This window comes from Microcaecilia unicolor, chromosome 12 (genome assembly GCF_901765095.1).
Source record: "Microcaecilia unicolor chromosome 12, aMicUni1.1, whole genome shotgun sequence".
NCBI classification, from domain to species: domain Eukaryota; kingdom Metazoa; phylum Chordata; class Amphibia; order Gymnophiona; family Siphonopidae; genus Microcaecilia; species Microcaecilia unicolor.
Genome location: NC_044042.1, coordinates 4033184 through 4052308, shown reverse-complemented (window position 1 = coordinate 4052308; position 19125 = coordinate 4033184). Strand labels below are relative to the sequence as shown.

Here is a 19125-nt window from a genome sequence, read left to right as displayed (position 1 = left end):
TTCCATACTTGATGACACTTAACAAGCAACTGCTTTTCTCAGCAATCACTATCCCCTATTTTAATATACGGAGAGATCATCTTCCACCATGTATTAAAGTCAAGTACAGTATTATCTTGGAATTCAAGAAAGCATAGGATGAATACATAAGGCTGTCTAAGGAGAGAGGAAGGAAGAGTAGATGGTATGATGGGCAGACTGGATTGACCACAGAGTCTCTATCTGTTATCATTTTTCTCCATTTTATAAGTTTGACGAGTGCCCCATATCTACATTTAAGGCTATGAAAGACGCCATTGTTGATTCTGTGACTGATGTGTAAACAAGTCTTTGAAAGAGGGTCATTGTACCTTGTGTTTTTAAAGAGAACGCTGTTGCATTTCTCCAGAAAAGTGACAGATCAGATGCATAGCATAACGGTGTTTCTTACATTCCACGTATACCTCAAAGAAGTTCAGTGTGGATCACGTTAAGAGAACGGAAACAATTTTTCAGGAATTAACAATAGAGTTTCATATAGACAGAATTATTAAAGTAAACATAAAATACAAACAAGTCCATCTTTGCCAATCAATTATCAGCCAGTATCATCAATTCCATTTTTATCCAAAGTATTGTAACACGTGGCTTTTTTTTTTTTTTTTTTTTTTTGCAACTTTATTGATCAAAATAATCTGGATAAGAATCCATTTGGTTTTAGGTCAATGCAAAACACTGAAACACTTTTCAGTTTCTGTTTTAGATTGGTTTTATTGTATGTATTAATTGATGCCTCCCTTTTTGTAATCCGCTCTGAACTGGCTGGTTGAGTGGAATATAAAAGATCTGAATTAAATTAATGTAGTATTTGGTTTTGATTGCAGTTTACAATATTTTCTGGTAAAACCCTTGACATATTTGCTGCTTTTGATATATCAACCCTACTACTACTACTATTTAGCATTTTTATAGCGCTACAAGGCTTACGCAGCACTGCACAAACATAGAAAAAAGACAGTCCCTGCTCAAAGAGCTTACAATCTAATAGACAAAAAATAATCAAATCAATTAATGTGTACAGGAAGGAGGAGAGGAGGGTAGGTGGAGGCGAGTGGTTACGAGTCAAAAGCAATGTTAAAGAGGTGGGCTTTCAGTCTAGATTTAAAGGTGGCCAAGGATGGGGCAAGACGTAGGGGCTCAGGAAGTTTATTCCAGGCGTAGGGTGCAGCGAGGCAGAAGGCAATTTTAATTGATCGACTTGACAGTTTTTGGAGTGTTGGTACAGTTTTGTCCTATTTGAAATCATCTGCGTCCCTGGATGGCTGGCAGGCTAGGTTCGTAACTGTATGCAAATGAGCTTACATCAGCTCGCCTCCAGCGTTCCCTTCCCTTTTAGTGTCCCGCCCTCGCGGAAAGACAAAATGACATCAGAGCAGGGCGGGCCACTGAGAGGGAAGGAAAGGGAAGACTGAAGGCGACGTGAGCCAAGCCTGCCGCCGCTGCGACTTGAGGGAAGGAAAGGGAAGGCTGGAGGAGACGTGAGCCGAGCCTGCCGCTGCTGCAACTTGAGGGAAAGAAAGGGAAGGCTGGAGGCGACGTGAGCCGAGCCTGCCGCCGCTGCGACCTGAGGTAAAAGGAAAGTTTTAAAGGCAAGGCGGCAGGAAGGAAAAGAGGGCTGTTGTGGGAGATGAGGGCAGGAGGGGATGAGAGAATCGCTGGACATGGATGGGAGGTGAGAGGAAAATGGCTGGACATGGAGGGGATGGGAGAGAGGAGAAATCGCTTAGAAGAGAGTCACTGGACATGGAGGGGAGGGCAGGGGAGAGAGGAGAAATCGCTTAGACGACAGCCTTCCTAGGGCCCTTTTCATTTTTCGTGAAACAAACTTTTTTTGCTTGTTCTTGAAGAAGCACTCCTGTCAGATTCGAACCTAGTACTGCGTTTTCATGGTGGACTCAGATTGATTCAGGTGTGCCATAGGGATCTGTTGTTTTCTGCCTTACTTTTTAATCTATATAGGACAATGATGTGCAAATTATTATCTTGTTTAAGATTACACTATAAGCTTTATGCTGTCGATTTACAGTTCTTTTTTCACTTGAGTCAAGGATTGATGATGCTTTAACACAGCACACTGTTCGGCTGATTGAACAGTGAATGGCTGCCAACAGGTTTCAGCTTAATGTTTGCTAAAACTTAAGTGATTCTTCCCTCACAAAGAAAATCTCATTGTTACCCATCTAGTTTTTTTTGCTAGATGGCCGTTCAGTACCTATCCTTTCTTAAATTCTGTACTTACAGTAGGTGTCTTGCTTGATTTCCTCCCTGTCTTTCCAAAGTTATTTTAAAAATATTACAGCTTTTTTTTTTTTTTTTAATTGTACCTACTTTGCAGACTCTGGAATTTGTCTTATGAGAATTTTGGTACAATTTTTTGTAGAGGTTTTTTTTTCCACACTTTTACAAGTGTAAGTCATTGTTTATTGGTCTTCCATAATATGTCCTAAATTCTTTACAGATTCCCCAAACTTCTGCTTCAGAAATTATACTTCAAAATGTAATCATGTAACCTCAGTATTGATCTCTCATCTTTGGCTTCCAGTTGAGATGAGGATTCAGTTTAAAATACTGATTCTTGTATTTAAAGCTTTGGGATCTTGCAAGGTACTTATGACCAGGATTGGGCCACTGTTGGAAACAGGATACTGGGCTTGATGGGCCTTCAGTTTGTTCCAGTATGGCAATGCTTATATTGTTATGTCAGTGGTTCCCAAAGCTGGTCCTGGAGGCACCCCAGCCATTCAGGTTTTCAGGATACCCACACTTGTGTATTCATGAGAGCGATTTCCTTGCACTTCCTCCACTGCATGCAGACCTATCTCGAGGATATCCTGAAACCCTGACTGGCTGGAGTGCCTCCAGGACCAGCTTTGGGAACCACTGTCTTATGTAATTGCCTGACCTTTCTGGCTTCACTGGATTCAGAGTTGTTGCACTTCTCCCAGCAACCCCAGGAAAGATGCAGACATAAAAAAGAATCTCTACCAAGGATCAGTGGTACTCTGTATAAATTTCACTCCGTGCCTGGGAGAAAAGCGTGAACCACATCTGGGGCCATTCAGCCCATGAAAGGACTACAGGCCGAGCAGGGACTAAAAGTTTTATTTCCTACACAGAGACCGTGGGGCTGAGAAATTTCTTATCAAGTTGGCTTTAGCCACCTTTAAGCAGCCTAGGAAACCAACTTTTACATCATTCAGTTGCCATCAACCAGTGTTGTACAGTAACTAAGTTCTTCTTGTACAAAGCCACGTAACTGATTCCTGCGCGGCAAATGAGAGGAAGCCCATAGGAATTGAATGGGCTTCCTCGCGCTTGCTGCACCGGGAATCAGTAGCATGGCTTTGTAAAAGAGGCCCTAAGTAAATATAACTAGTTCTTAAGAAAAAGTGTTTTTGTTACTTTAACTTGTAAAGAAGTACAGGAAATATTTATTACTTTTACAGAAGTAATAATTTTACCAATTTTTACTACTTTTACCTAGTTACTTCTGATGCTTGCAGTTAAAAGTAAAAGTGGCAGAGAGATCTAAATGATGATTCCTCAGTAAACCAAATGAAACAGCAAAACCTGGAACTGAATTTTGCAATTTCATGCTCATCACACAAACAGTGGATCATCTCATCTTAAATTTTGATGTTCAGGGAAAACAGCCTACGAGAACAGTAGAGTTGCTTGAGCTCGTTGAACTGGTTACGGGTCTCCAGCCAAACAGATCAGTGATGAGTTGGGTCACTTTGAAGCAGAGATGAAGCTGAAGCTGGTTGCAGTTCTTGGTGAAACAGACCCATGTCTCTATCCCAACAGACTGCTGGACATACCGTGGAAAATTTTACATTGGCTTGACAGTCCACTGGATTGATAGTCTGCTTGCCTGGCCTTAAGACTGAAGAGGTGAAACAGACCTATGTCTCTATCCCAACAGACTGCTGGACATACCGTGGAAAATTTTACATTGGGTTGACAGTCCACTGGATTGATAGTCTGCTTGTCTGGCCTTAAGACTGAAGAGGTTCCATACATTTGACATTCTTGCATCAGCTTTTGAATATATTCAGAGTTTGTCATCAGATGAAACATAGCATAACAGCAGACAATGATTTCAACTTTGTGACTGCCTTCTCTGTAATTGGACAGCATGACAATGATAACGAAGATGCAAGTGATGAATTAGCAGTAAGACTAATGCAGATGGTAATGACAATGATGATGATAAAGCATTCTTTGCTATAAGGAAGTCAAGTGTTTCAGACAGAGATTGCTTTGATCAATACCTGCAGACCCAGTTAAAAGGCGTCAGTGATATTGCGGCCTGGCCTGATTTGAAGGAACTTTTTAGCAGACTGAACGGTCCACGTCCTGATAGTGCAGTTGTTGAAACCAAGCGTGGTACTGGAAGATTGGAGGGTGGCCAAGGTAATGCTGATTTTTAAAAAGGGTTCCAGAGGTGATCTGGGAAGCTATAGACTGGTGAGCCTGACATCGGTGCAGGGCAAAATGGTAGAGACTATTATAAAGAACAAAATTACTGAGTATATTTAAAAGCATGGATTGATGAGAGAGAGCCAATATTTATTTATTTATTGCACTTGTATCCCACATTTTCTCACCTATTTGCAGGCTCAATGTGGCTTACAGAAACCTGTTATGGAGTCACCATACAGGGTACATGATACAACTGGAGTTACAATGAGATCAAGGGATGACAAGAAGAATTATTCAAGTGATTATAGAAAGAAGACATTCAGAGTAAGGGCGGAGTGGAGGAGTGTTATAGTCAGGTTATGAGTTCTCGTGGTAGGCCTTGATGAAGAGAGAGGTTTTTAGTGATTTGCGAAAGTTTGCTATTTCGTTAATTGTTTTCAAGTTAGTTGGCAGGGAAATCTTGCCTCATCAACCTACTGTGGTAGATTATACCATGTAAAATGAATTTATCTTGTTGGGCAGACTGGATGGACCATACAGGTCTTTATCTGCCGCCATTTACTATGTTAAAGACTCACAAGGGCAGTCACATGAGTGGCGGTCATTTTCAACATTTAGTTTTACTAAAAGCAAAGTGGCTTGAATTGTAACAGAATAATGGCATTGTTGGGATAAAAATGCTAACAATAGTTGCATGGAGTGGAGGAGTGGCCTAGTGGTTAGGCTGGTGGACTTTGGTCCTGGGGAACTGAGGAACTGAGTTCGATTCCTGGCACAGGCAGCTCCTTGTGACTCTGGGCAAGTCACTTAACCCTCCATTGCCCGCCGCATTGAGCCTGCCATGAGTGGGAAAGCGCGGGGTACAAATGTAACAAAAATAAATAAATAAATTCACTGTAGTTACGGTACTCTGACCTTTTACTCAACAAGTGTTATATTAGGCAGTAACTTTTTTACTTAAGTAAACCAACACTGCTACCAACTGCCAGGGATGTGCATTTGTTGGAATGGGAACATTTCATATTTTTTCCCCTCTAAACAGTAACAATAAACCAAAAATGTATAGAGTTTTTTTTTAATGACATTAGTGGTGCATGTTTTTTGGAAAGATGGTGTTAGTCTTGCCCGGTAGTGAGCAAACCAATATGTAGACTTGAATAGAGCACACATCACACAATATCCGAACCGGTGTGCACTCATTGTGAAAAGTGTTCTGAAGATTGCACACTTAGTAATATTAATCCCATAATTAAAAAGAAAAAGCCCCTAACAAAACTTAAATTCCCAAAAATGACATGAAAAACAATACACACCCCTAGTTCATACTATGTAGAGAGATTTTATTTTTTTATTTTTTATTTGTATTTATTAACTGCCTTTATGAAGAGATTCACCCAAGATGGTGTACATATTGACAAATCAGCCTGTTAGTTCCTCCCTCCTTTCCCTACAGAAATGCTACAGTTACATCTCTCCCTCCCCTTCCCAGGAAAAATATTCACCTGCCCATTGTTGATTTTCAGGGGGTAGAACTTGTTCGGATACTTTGTAAACTCGGTGTCATGCCAGGCGTTACCGGTCTTCTCCTCGTACAGATTTAAAAAGTGATCGATTGCTTCCTTCTTGGAGGGCATCGTCTCTCGTTTGTTACTGCCAGTGTCTCTGCCAACATAGCCCCAGGATTGACTAACCCCATTATCTGTTCTCTTTGGGGGTTTTTTTTTTGTCAATTTCCCTTCTTAATTCATCCTGGACTGCTCTACAGTCCTATATCTGGGCTTGGGTTTCCTTGTGTTTGAAGTAGAGAGGTGTGGTAGCCGTGTTAGTCCACTCTTAAAGGTTATCAATAGAAATCAATCAAAAAATAAAACATGGAAAAGAAAATAAGATGATACCTTTTTTATTGGACATAACTTAATACATTTCTTGATTAGCTTTCGAAAGAAGGGCAACCTTCGAAAGCTAATCAAGAAATGTATTAAGTTATGTCCAATAAAAAAGGTATCATCTTATTTTCTTTTCCATGTTTTATTTTGTTTGATTTCTATTGATAACCTTGTCATTGAAAAAAATGTGCTTTTTATTAAAGGTCTTTTTGGTATTCATGTAAAATACCTTTTTATGCCACTAAGTACAGTAGTAAAGCATTCATTATTGAACTATCTCGTTTTTTTGTTTTTTTTGTAAGTTCTGGGGTGCGGGGGGGTGGGGGGGATGATTTTTCACAGAGCTCGGGGAGCAACTGTCTTTTGAAATCAGTCATCTACACTTTAACAGGCACAAGTCCCAGAACCCTGATTCCAGCTACTAGACTGATCTGCCACCCCCCCCCCCCCCACCAAGATAAAGTCCAGAAACTTGGAGGTGTATGGGGCTGGCTGCCTGCCTGCCTGCAAGCTAGAAGCAGCTGGCCCTGGGGGTTACATGTGGAAAGAGGGTTTTAGCTCCTGAGATCTGGTCAAGAAACTTTTTTAGATTAGTCCAATAAAAAGAGACATATAGTAGATGACGGCAGAAAAAGACCTGCATGGTCCATCCAGTCTGCCCAAGACAAACTCATATGTGTATACCTTACCTTGAATTTGTACCTGTCCTTTTCAGGGCACAGACCATATAAGTCTGCCCAGCAGTATTTCCCGCCTCCCAACCACCAGTCCCGCCTCCCATCAGCGGCTCTGGTACAGACCGTATAAGTCTGCCCTCCCCTATTCTCGCCTCCCAACCACCACCCCCTCTTCCCCCCAACTGCTCCGCCACCCAATTTCAGCTAAGCTTCTGAGGATCCATTCCTGCTGCACTGGATTCCTCTATGCATATCCCACGCATGGTTGAACTCCGTTACCGTTTTCATCTCCACCACCTCCCGCGGGAGGGCATTCCAAGCGTCTTGGGCCTTGTTTACTAAGGTGAGCTAGCATTTTTGGTGTGTGCTAAAAATGAGTGCATCTAACACTACAGACACCCATAGGAATATATAAGAAACTCAATCAGATCATCACATTCTTATTTAAATCTCTGCCACCCTAGTTGCAAAGGACTCAAATATAAATCAGTTCATGGATCCAGCTTCTCATATATAAGTATACAACTCTGGAATGCACTCCCAAAAACTGTGAAAATTATGTATGACCAACTCAACTTCCGGAAATCACTAAAGACTTACCTGTTCGAAAAGGCATATCCTAATGATCCAAATCACCTGAATCCCACGACTCAAGTAACCCAGGCTTGTTTTGATCTTAGTGAACTTTACATAACTTCCCTCTCTCCGTTTCCTAATGTGTCTGTACATATATATTTCATTTGTAATACATTGCTCTATATTTGTTTATTGACCGGAGGAGGCTTTCGCCCCACGGCGCTATGTAAGCCACATTGAGCCTGCAAATAGGTGGGAAAATGTGGGGTACAAATGTAACAAACGAATAGATAAGTGTGTTTAGCATTAGCGTGTGCTAAAACCGTTAGTAAACAGGACCCCTTATTTTTTTGTTAATTCTTATTCCTGTCCATTCAAGAGCATGACATCTGTGGTACTTTACCCAAGAAGACTCATCTACTATAATTTATATTCACCCTTCCTCATAATTTCTGGGGGTGGGTTTCTTAGCCTTCTCAGTTCATAGGTTAAACACAAACAGTGCAGTTAAGCCCAGCAGTAAATGTTAACTGGCGGTGCAGGTGTTGGTGATGGTTAGAGAACTAAGTTGCCTCACTGTATGTAGGTAATTGTATTTTTGCGTGATCTGCAGCGAGGTGTTTCCAGGTGTTTTGTAAAATGTGCACATAAGGACATTCTTCACCTGCTCCCCAGCAGGGCTAAATGAGGCTGTTTGTAAAGACACGTAGGTCCCTCCAAAATTCATGCCTGTTTGCACTTCTTCTATCTCTGTGACATGTTGTAAATTATCCTCTTAGAAAGGGAAAGGTGGTTTGATATACTGCTTCCAATCAAAGCGCTAACTTTATTTTGTACCTGGGGCAATAGAGGGTTAAGTGATTTGTCCAGAAGTTCTCAGGCCGCTGCACTAACCATTAGCCTAGTCCTCTCCAAGAAGTCACGGAGCCAACCAGTAAGCTGAAAAGGATAAGAACAGAGCTATCCAGTTACTACAGTGTTATACCTGCAACCAGGCGGCTGCTTGAGGGAGGGAGGTTGGATCTCTCTGTTACAGTGCTGGGGGCTGGGATGTATCCGATGCAACCGGTTCAAGCTCAGAAAGCTGTCATCCATCCTAACTTCCTTTGCTAATGCACTTGTCAGCATTCTGCTGGGTGCAGAGGGGGTGAGAAATGCAAGAAACAGAGCATGTGCCTGCTCTGAGCCTTCTGGAGTTTTTTTTTTGTTTTGTTACATTTGTACCCCGCGCTTTCCCACTCATGGCAGGCTCAATGCGGCTTACATGGGGCAATGAAGGGTTCCCTTGCACTCCGCTCCATGGATAAATCCTTCTCATCTGTTCCCTTCTCCACTACTGCCAACTCCAGACTTCGCGCCTTCTGTCTCGCTGCACCCTACGCCTGGAATAAACTTCCTGAGCCCCTACGTCTTGCCCCATCCTTGGCCACTTTTAAATCTAGACTGAAAGCCCACCTCTTTAACATTGCTTTTGACTCCTAACCACTTGCCTCCACCTACCCTCCTCCTTCCTGTACACATTAATTGATTTGATTACTTTATTTTCTATTAGATTGTAAGCTCTTTGAGCAGGGACTGTCTTTCTTCTATGTTTGTGCAGCGCTGCGTACACCTTGTAGCGCTATAGAAATGCTAAATAGTAGTAGTAGTAGTAGTAAGTGACTTGCCCAGAGTCACAAGGAGCTGCCTGTGCCTGAAGTGGGAATCGAACTCAGTTCCCCAGGACCAAAGTCCACCACCCTAACCACTAGGCCACTCCTCCACTGTTGCTACTATTTGAGATTCTACATGGAATGTTGCTATTCCACTAGCAACATTCCATGTAGAAGTCGGCCCTTGCAGATCACCAATGTGGCCGCGCAGGCTTCTGCTTCTGTACGTGCAGGACGTCAGACTCACAGAAACAGAAGCCTGCGCAGCCTTCTACATGGAATGTTGCAACATTCCATGTAGAATCTCCAATAGTAGCAACATTCCATGTAGAACCTCCAATAGTAGCAACATTCCATGTAGAATCTCCAATAGTATCTATTTTATTTTTGTTACATTTGTACCCCGCACTTCCCCACTCATGGCAGGCTCAATGCGGCTTACATGGGGCAATGGAGGGTTAAGTGACTTGCCCAGAGTCACAAGGAGCTGCCTGTGCTTGAAGTGCCTGAAGTGGGAATCAAACTCAGTTCCCCAGGACCAAAGTCCACCACCCTAAACACTAGGCCACTCCTCCACTCCTGCAAAATGTGTAGAAGTAATAAATCCTATTGTCTTCAAACTTCCAGTTTTCAGGGGTCTATAAGACAACAGTTATATGGTAAAGAGGGCGGGAGGAGGAAAATCCACAACTGTTCCTGTGCCATGATGTGAATCTTGGCTACTTCTCTTTGGCACTGGCTCAGCATATGTGAATCAGCGCTTTACTTTTCCTGGCACGCGTTTGTCTGGAATCCTCTCGATGTACCGTGTTCAGCTGTTCTGTCTTGTTTGTTGTGGAATGCTTTGCCCTGTTCTCTAAGGAGCAGAGTCGGTCGAGCCCACTTGAAAGTGGTCTAAAAACAGATTTATTCACTCGGGCATTTGGGGAGCTGTGATGCAGATGGTAGGGCTGGCTGGGGCTCTTTATTTATTTCTCTCTGTTTTTACTGGTGTAGCATGATGCAGTGGTATGTAAGTAAACGAATTCCTTCCCCCACAGCTCAGTGTTCAGGGACCAGGGCTGTCTGTCTGCCTCCATCTTTCCCTGAGTACCGTGTGCTGCCTGTTTTTTTTTTCTCTTGCAGAAGTTTTTCAGTCATTTGTTCCCTTTGGATAATTTCCGGGCTCACTCTTGTCCGATGGTCTCAATGTAATAATGTAGCATTGCTGGGCTGTGCAATAACAGGATAAAGGAAGGAGTTCTGTAGGCCTTAGACCAGTAGTTCTCAATCCAGCCCTTGGGACACAGCCATCCAGTCCAGTTTTCAGCATAGTCACAGTGAATGTGCCTGAGAGAGATTTGCATACACTGCTTCCTTGGTTATGTAAATCTCTCTCATGCATATTCATTGTGGATATCCTGAAAACCTGGGTTGAGACTCACAGAGAGAGAGAGAGCAGTGGTTGCTCGAAAGACTTGGGCCAGTGGAGAGGAGTTGATGGTGGTCTAATAATGGGAATTTTAATAATTTATTGTACTCAGCCAGCTGAAGTGGTAGAAAGCAGGGCAGACTCTATCAACCAGCTGGTCCTTGTCTTGGATTATTATGTTCAGTGCCCTCCCAGTGCTGGTTGGCTCTTTCAGTTCTCCCAGCTTTATACTTGCAATAATCAGAAACAGCAGGAGATGAATGGACAGCTCAGCTTTTTTTTTATGATAAATTTTTTTAACTGGGGCTGCTTCCTGCAGGTTATCTGTATCAGTGGCTGGTTCAGCTGCAGCTGTGTCGCCTCTCTCTGCCTGTTGACTAATATTCTCCCTTCTTTGCAGTGGCATACCAAGGGGGGCGGTGGGGGTGGTCTACCCCGGTTGCACGCCGATGAAGGGGTGCTGCACGCCGGTCAGCTTCGTTAGTTTCCATGCGCCCTCTGCCCCGGAACAGGAAGTAACCTGTTCCGGGGCAGAGGGAGCATGGAAACGAACGAAGCTGACCGGCGCACAGCACCCCCCCAGCGGCGTGCACCCAGGGGGGGTTCTTTCGCCGGGGGGGGGGGGGGGTCGCGCTGCACCCGGGGGGGGGCGCCCCGGGTGTCAGCCCCCCTAGGAACCCCTCCCTCATTTCTTCTACTTGCTATCCCCTTCTTTGCCTCTTAACTGGTGCTGCATCTGCCCCAGGCATGTTTAAATTCTGTCCTAGTGATTACCACATCCTCGGAGGACTCCTTTTCCTTGAATGTAATTTTCTATGGACTATCTCCTTTCCAAACGGAGAGGTTTCCATAAATATTTGAGTATTTGTATTCTAGCCTCACCCATTCTCTTCTTCTGTTTGTGACATTCAGGCAGCAGGTCTCTGTAGACCTATTCTAACTTGCTTTCATCCTCTGTATCCTTAGACAGTACCACCTCCAGCCCTAAACACACAGCTCAAGATGTGATTCTCACTGGTAACCAGTACAGAGGCAGTATTACCTCTTTGTTTTCCTACTGATTCCAGCTCTGTCTGCAGTGGTTATTGCCTTCCCTCTAGTAATCAGCGGAGCCGAAGTTTTCCAGCCTCACCCCATGCCCCCCGGAAGGTTCTGATTAATGTTTCGGATCAGGGCCATGGCAGCAATGGAGGTTAAAGGACACGGGCCCTATCCTGTGCTTCCAGAGATATAACGGGGCAAGGCTGGATCAATCTTTTAGGATTAGCTTGGATCAGGTGCCAGCTTTAGTTGTGATCCAGTCTTGGGTTCTAACTCGCAATTGGGTGTTAACAGAAAATCTGTTGGGCTGATATTTAACCGCAGTGGTAAGTGTTTAGGAAAAATACTGGCCTCCAAGGTTAAAATAAAGTTGGATATTTATGGCTGGCACTCATCTGGAAGTGCAGTCCAAGTTCTTGTTAGGAGAACCCTTTTGCTGTCCGGTAACCGCTGACTCCACCCCTGGATGGCACTGGCCAGATAGGGGCAAGGTGGGCAGAGGAAATGTTCTGTTATGTTCTTCAGATAGTATTGTTGCATCTGGCCAACTTGAGCAAGTCGCTTAGCCCTCCATTGCCCCAGGTACAATATATAACTTAGCTTTTGTGAGCCCTTTAGGGGCAGTGTAAAGTGCCTGTAACAGAAATTATAAACCACATGATCGCCTCCGTGATCAACTGCAGTATATCAAGTACTGAAAAATAAATATCTCCAGCACCTTCTCTCCCCATTGTTCTTTTGAATATTGTCTCCTTTATTTCTACTGACTACCCCCTGTAAGGCGCAGTTTCAAACCCAACGTCCCTACTAGGCCACCTTGTTCACACAAGCTTGGGATTGTGTTGTGCTTCTCATATGATAGATGAGCTCCGGAGAGGCTTTGAAACACCATCTGTCGCTCAGGAGAAACTGGATGATCCCAAATGACTCAGTTACCGGTGGAAATAATACGATGAAAAGTCTGTTAAAATCAGGTTATTGTTTATTTCTTAAGAACCTGGGTCAGACCAATGGTCCATCCAACCCAGTATCCTGTTTCCAAACAGTGGCCAAAATCCAGGTCACAAGTACCTGGAAGAAACCCAAATAGTGGCAACATTCTATGCTACAAATCCCAGTACTAGTTGTATTTGTTGAACTGAATTCAGATGTCATAAATTAGAAATACACTGCTTTTCTTCAGTCAGCCAGACCCTGACACTGTGCACAGACACCACAGGAATATACAGATGCTGACCTTTAAGTCACTGTTCTGCCCCACCCAACAGATGGGTTTAAAATATTTGGCTATGAGGCAAAGGTGTTTTCAGCACAGCCAGACTTCCAGTTCAGTTTCATAGAGAAAATTAATGTCCTGGGGCCTGAGAGTCATGTGGACAGTATGCTACGGTGGTGCCACAGGCCTGTTCGTCCGTGGCCTGGGGTGTGGTATGGAGATGGTGGTCATTACATGGACATAGAGACCCTGCAGCAGCCCTGTGTCGCAGCTTGGGTCCTTGTTTTACAGGAGGTTAATGTGCCAATAAACAAATAGGAATCTGGTGCATCCAAATTCTTTCCAGGAGCATAGCTGTCTCGTCCTCCCCCCCCCCCCCCCCCCCCCCCCCGGTGTTCACCCACTACTGCTGGCTTTCTGCTCCTTGAGCCTAAAGGATGAGAAGCTTTCTGTCTGCTTTCACCTCTTCTGTGTCCCTCAGTCGGGCTATGTGGCCCACCCAGGGACCCCTTTTCTACCTGCCCGCTGTTCTTGTCACTCTCACTCCACATGTGGCCGTCCCCTCCCTCATCCATCTGTAAGCTCCCTTTGGCCTTGCCTAAGCATGCCTGAACCCTGTCACTGTGTTGGTCCCTCTGACCTTCACTGGATTTTGTTCTTCCTTCAGATTCATCCAGGAAGACCCTGTCCAGGAGCCTTCTGTAGAAAATGCTTTTATTGAAGCTTGCTTGATATTTCAGTTTCGTATCGGATCCTGCCCTTTCTTCTAGAGTGTTCTGTTTTGCTCCGCTGTCTCTGTTTTGCTAATAGTGCAGGTGTTTAGGTGGCTCTGCTTTGATTGCCTTTAACTTTTCTATCTCCAGTCTAGAATGGGACATAATATGTCAGGAGGGGGTCTCGCTAGACGCACAAAGAGAGTTCATTCAAGTAGCTTCCTAACTGCTATGTCAGGCTGACTGACTACCTTGAGGTCATCAGAGAAAATCCTCCCCCCTCCCCCCACAATATCTCTTCCCCGCTTGGTGACCGTGAGCTGTTCCCCTCCTAAAATAATGCCTGGTCCTTGGAGTTCTCATCGTTGCTGTATCCACACTTAACGTTTTGCACTTAAATAAGTTTCTACTACCAGATTTTGAACCATTTCCTGCCCAAGCCCAGCTTCCATCTGTGCATTAACTGTTGAACTGGACTGAGCAGTCAGTGCAAAAGAAAAGAAAATATATATATATATAAAAAATTCCATCTCCACTTTAAAATTACTTTTATACATAGCTTAATAAGGCAGCTGCCTTCCCTCCTGGCCCTGGATTGTAAACATCTTACTCCACTCCTGTACTTTCCACAGAAAGTTCTTTCAGCCTTTTTTTTTTTTTTTTTTTTTTTTAAGAGTTTTGGATTTTGTAGTGATCACACCATCCGCTATGAATTCCCTATTTGCTACAAAATAAAAATGAGCCCTAGTCCATCAGAATGTTGCCATCCTTGTTGGCGCCCCCATGTGGTTTAGGAATGTAATAGCACCAATGAATGGTTCCCACAGGAGGAAGGTTTTCCTCGGGACCTTTCATGGCCTTGACCAGGGTTACAGCTCTAGGTAGCATATCAGGGCCAGCAATACCACAGCAATAGTGTCAGCTCCTAACCTCTGGGAAGAGTTTTCTACCATCATACTGGTGCCTGGAACAGAAATGACATGAAAGGGTTAGTTTGTTAATAAGCTGGAAGTACAGTGCACAGATGCAACAGGGTAAAACCAGGGCCGGCTCATCTTGTCTTCTGTGACCTGGAGCTAGCTGATAGAAATCAATCGTTAAAGACCATATAGGCCACCCAGTCTAGCTGTCCTCACCAACGGTCCAGTCTTTACGATCCCTTCCTTTCTGTGCTTATCCTATCTTGAATTCAGATACAGTCTTCATCTCCACTGGGAGACCGTTCCATGCATCCACCACCCCTTCCATATAGAAATACATCCTTAGATTACTCCCAAGACTTTTCCCCTTTCACTTTCATCCCAGAGCTGCTTTTCAATTGAAAGAGAACCAACTAGACATGAGGTATTTAAATGTCTCTTATTATACTTCCCCTCGTATTGAGATCTTTAAGTCTGTCCCCCATATGCTTTATGAAGACCCACCACCACCTGGGGCAATGGAGGGTTACAAGGAGCTGTAGTGGGAATTGAACCCAAGTCGCCAGGATCAAAGCCCTGCTGCACTAACCATTAGGCTACTCTTCCACTCCATTGACAACATGAGTGTCTAGACTGTAGAAGATTTTGGTATCATCTGCAAAAATGCAACCCTTTTCTTGATACCTTCCACAATAATACTTATAAAAAAAACATTGAAAAGAGAAATGGACTAAGAACTGATCCCTGTGGTACTCTGGTAATGCTCCTTTCCTCAGAGTGAACTTTGATATTACTGCTCAGTCACTTTTAACGTGATCTCCAACCAACCAATCAACCATATGCAGAATAATGTTAATGAAAGCAGATTAAGAATGTCCTGTTTTGGCTCTACGGGCCAGGGGTGGGGTACCTGTGTCTCTGGCTATATGAATCTCTGCAGGAATCCCATCGCCTCCCAGCCCTGTGGCTCTGATCTGCACCACCGCATGGCTGGCATCCTCAGGCATTGGGAATTCGATCTGAGTCTTGCTGGTTAAGTAGAGCGTAGGTGTAACTTGTGAATCCAAGTGGTACAGTATCTGGGAAGACATGAGGGCGACCATCAGTCATGTTCGCATGGCGCCAGAGTCCAGCAACATTTTATACCATGTAGCACCTCCCAAGCTGCATGACCTGGCAACACGCTTGTCATGAAGAGTTACATGAGGAAACCCAGAGGAGAGAGAGAACAAAATTGTAATTGTGTGCACTGTTGAAATATGCCCCAAATCCCTCCATTCTCTTTTCCCTTCATGGATGACAAGATTGAGGGATCCGTTCAAAAATGTTCTATTTATCTACCATGCCTCTTTATTATAGACCACCTTTCTATAAAAATACTCAAAACTGTGGGTTTATATGCTGCAAACTGCTCACCTATTTTCTCCCATCAGTCTGATCTTACCTTGTACCCAGTAACGGATGACTCATTCACCAGTGCCTCCACTGGGTCCCATTTAATGCCGATAGTGGTCCCAGATAACTTCCAGGAGATGTTTCCAGGAAGACGATGTGGTGCTGCAACACAAAGCAGTCAGGTAGGTTAGTGCAGTGAGAGTGACAATCTGTGCCGTGACTGAACAGTGTACCGTCAGGAGAGGTTAGAATCGAAGTTAGAATTTGCAAATAGGGCAGGCCAAGTCTAAGAAAAAAAAATGAGGAAAGGTAGGGTAATCTTCTGTCCATGGGATGGACAGCCTGGGTACAGCACCTAGACCTTACGTCTCTTGCTGTAGTATTTGTGAGTCACAGCGTAGCTACTCACGTGCTTTGGCGGTGGTCACGTTGGTGGTAGGACTGGGAGGCCCCGTCCCAGCATGGTTATATGCTCGGACTGCCACATAGTAAGTTGTATCAGGATTCAGACCCGTGACATGGGCAGAAACGTCCAGCCCTGGTGTCCTCACTCTGTCTGCTGCTGCTGCTTTATCACTGGCCCTCCAGTATCTGATCTGCTCACACAGAGAGGGGAAGTAGCTCATTACACCGACATGTAATTTATTACAGAAATAAATGAATGAGAGTCCTTCCATCTCCTTAACCATTTTGGTCGCTCTAATTCTGCTATATGTTTTTTGAGAAGTGGCGATTAGAATCACGCACAATACGCAAGCTGAGGTCACACCATGGAGCGAGACAGAGGTATTATGATATTCATTGTTTTCATAATTCCTAATATTCTCTTGTTTGGCTGCCGCCACACAGTTAGCAGAAGATTTCAATGTATTATCAATGAAGACATCTAAACTAATTCATAATGTGGAACCTATTTAATTTAATTCAGATCTTTATAGGATCATTTAGCTGTAAACTTGGGTTATTCTTTCCAGTGTGCATCACCACATTAGAAGGCCCAGTCTTCTAGTCTCCAGAGGTTCTCCGACAATTTCTCACAACCTTGAATAATTTTGTGTCTAAAATTTGATCATTTGTCTTTCCGAGTTCTCGCTCCTTGGGGCTAAAGGGGGGGGGGGGCCCTACGATGCAGTTTACAGTGGACTGCATCCGCTTCTTTTAACCGTCTTACCTCATACCCGAGGAGAACTCCACTGAGGTCTTGCTGCTGCACAGCATCCCAGGCCACCTGCACCTCTGAGGCCGACAGGGCTGTGGCTGTAATATGGGATGGAGCCAAGTGTGGTTCTGTGGAGAAAAGAGGAAACCAGCAGGACTTTGAATATTTTGTAATTACTGTAGAATGCCTCTAAGCAATGCGTCTTCCTTTCACATCCTGCCTCATCTACTGAGATTTTTAAATAAGGGATGTTATTTCCTTCTGTTCTCATGAACACTTCAAAGTGCACCTGGGACACACGGGGTCAAATAGGTATGTGAACTCCCCTTCAACACTATATCTGATCTTATCAAGGTTCTCTTATTTTACATCTGAGGAAAAAACCTTGAGCCCAATGTTCAAATCAATTTAACCAGGTAGGAGAGCCTTCCTACCTGTTAAATTGCTTGTGCCTGCCTATCTATCCACTGACGTTGAGCGGCACTTTCTTAGGACAGTCTTTTGCTATCTACTTTTATCTGCTAAGCTAACTAGGCAGTGGTCTTAATATTGTCTAATACCTACTTATATTCTGAGTAGCGGCCTGAAGGGTCTTCTGGTCCCCCTCTCTTCTGCTCTTTACCCAGCAAAATGACCACTCACTCCCTAATTTAGATGATCCCTCTCCCCCATTCAGATCTTCCTCCCTCCCTCCCTAAACCCTTACCAAGTGAAAATATGCTTAAGCCCCCCCCCCCCCCCAACTGCTGCTAGAAGTCCTGGAGGCTGCTTCTGCCTAGACTATCAGGGCCATTAAGGGTAGGCCGGGGGGGGGGGGGGGGGCTCTACAAAGGTTAGGGCAGAGGGAGAGAAATTGTTGGGCATATTTTTCAGGGTTAGAAGGATCAAAATTGGGATGGATAATGGACTCAGAGGAAGTGAGGGCACCTGCTTCCCCTTTTGGAGATTCCAGCTGAATATCGGGCATGGCCTCAGATATTCAATACTGAGGCCCAAACGTGACCCAACATTGAATATCAGAGCCTGATTCTGCCTGCGGTGGTCAGCATTAAAAATAAATGCTGACCTTGTTTAATGAAGCCCAGCGAGTTCTTACAATCTGTGTAGACTGTGAGATTTTTCAAAGGACGAGAAAAAGCTGTTGTAATCCCTTCTTCATACATACCAAAAACTCCTGGGCTACAATGGACTCCACAACCTACTAATACTCTCATGATCTCCAAGATCAGCTCCTAGACTTTAATTTATTCTTCTACCACTATGTACAGGTAAACTACGCCAAGATGGGGCATCATCTGCTCAGTGAGCCTTGCTCTTGGTGCATTCTGGAACTTGTAGTTTGGCCTTTTTAATTATAAATACAAACTCCCAAGTCCCATGGCACACTGATGTGGTGCTCATAGCCTGCTATACTTACTGCCTCTTCTTAGGTTACCTCTGTTTGGTGGTGGGGGGGGGGGGGGGCAGGGTGGTAGGTCTATTCGATGGTGCTCTCTGATCAGGACCAGGCAGAGCCAGAGCTGATTTTGCTCCATTGCAGCTTCTGTCCTGTAGTTTTCACTGTTCTTTCAGAAATTAAAACTACAAGTTCCCATGGTGCCTTGGGGGAAATACAGGACAGGCTTAGCCTGTGCCAGATGTTTTGGAGCCAACTGGTGGCCCCAGGGGATGGGGAAAGGACCGTTTCCATTTACCTTCCTCTGCTGAGTGTACCACAGTGATCAGGCTGAAGGGCCCTTCACCCTTCCGGTTATATGCTTTGATCTGCACCTCGAAGGGTGTGTAGGGTGCGATGCTCTTATTGAAGTAGACAAAGTGTGAAGACTCAGCCCCAGCTACTCTCTCCATCTGCCATGTCTTCATGCCCAGCCATCGGAATGCAAGCAGGTACCCAAAGCCATCTCCATTCTGGTACTCTCGTGTCATTGGCTGCCGTGTTATGAGGAGAAAAGCAGAGCATTTTAAGGGGATGCCCCAAAATGGTTTGTAAGCAGTGCACAAAAAGATTACAATAA

General features: G+C 44.3%; 1 protein-coding gene across 1 annotated transcript in view; it reads right to left on the bottom strand.

Annotated features, from left to right (window-relative positions):
- Positions 1-14505: 14505 nt before the first annotated feature.
- CNTN2 (contactin 2) overlaps positions 14506-19125 on the bottom strand; it is a 42064-nt gene continuing 37444 nt past the window's right edge. Inside the window, exons 17-22 of the mRNA XM_030221013.1 lie at positions 18805-19039; positions 17123-17238; positions 16361-16547; positions 16001-16113; positions 15467-15635; positions 14506-14600 (exon numbers count right to left, since the gene is read on the bottom strand). Of these exons, the coding sequence (XP_030076873.1) occupies positions 14506-14600; positions 15467-15635; positions 16001-16113; positions 16361-16547; positions 17123-17238; positions 18805-19039 (915 nt within the window). The remainder of the gene's footprint in view (positions 14601-15466; positions 15636-16000; positions 16114-16360; positions 16548-17122; positions 17239-18804; positions 19040-19125) is intronic.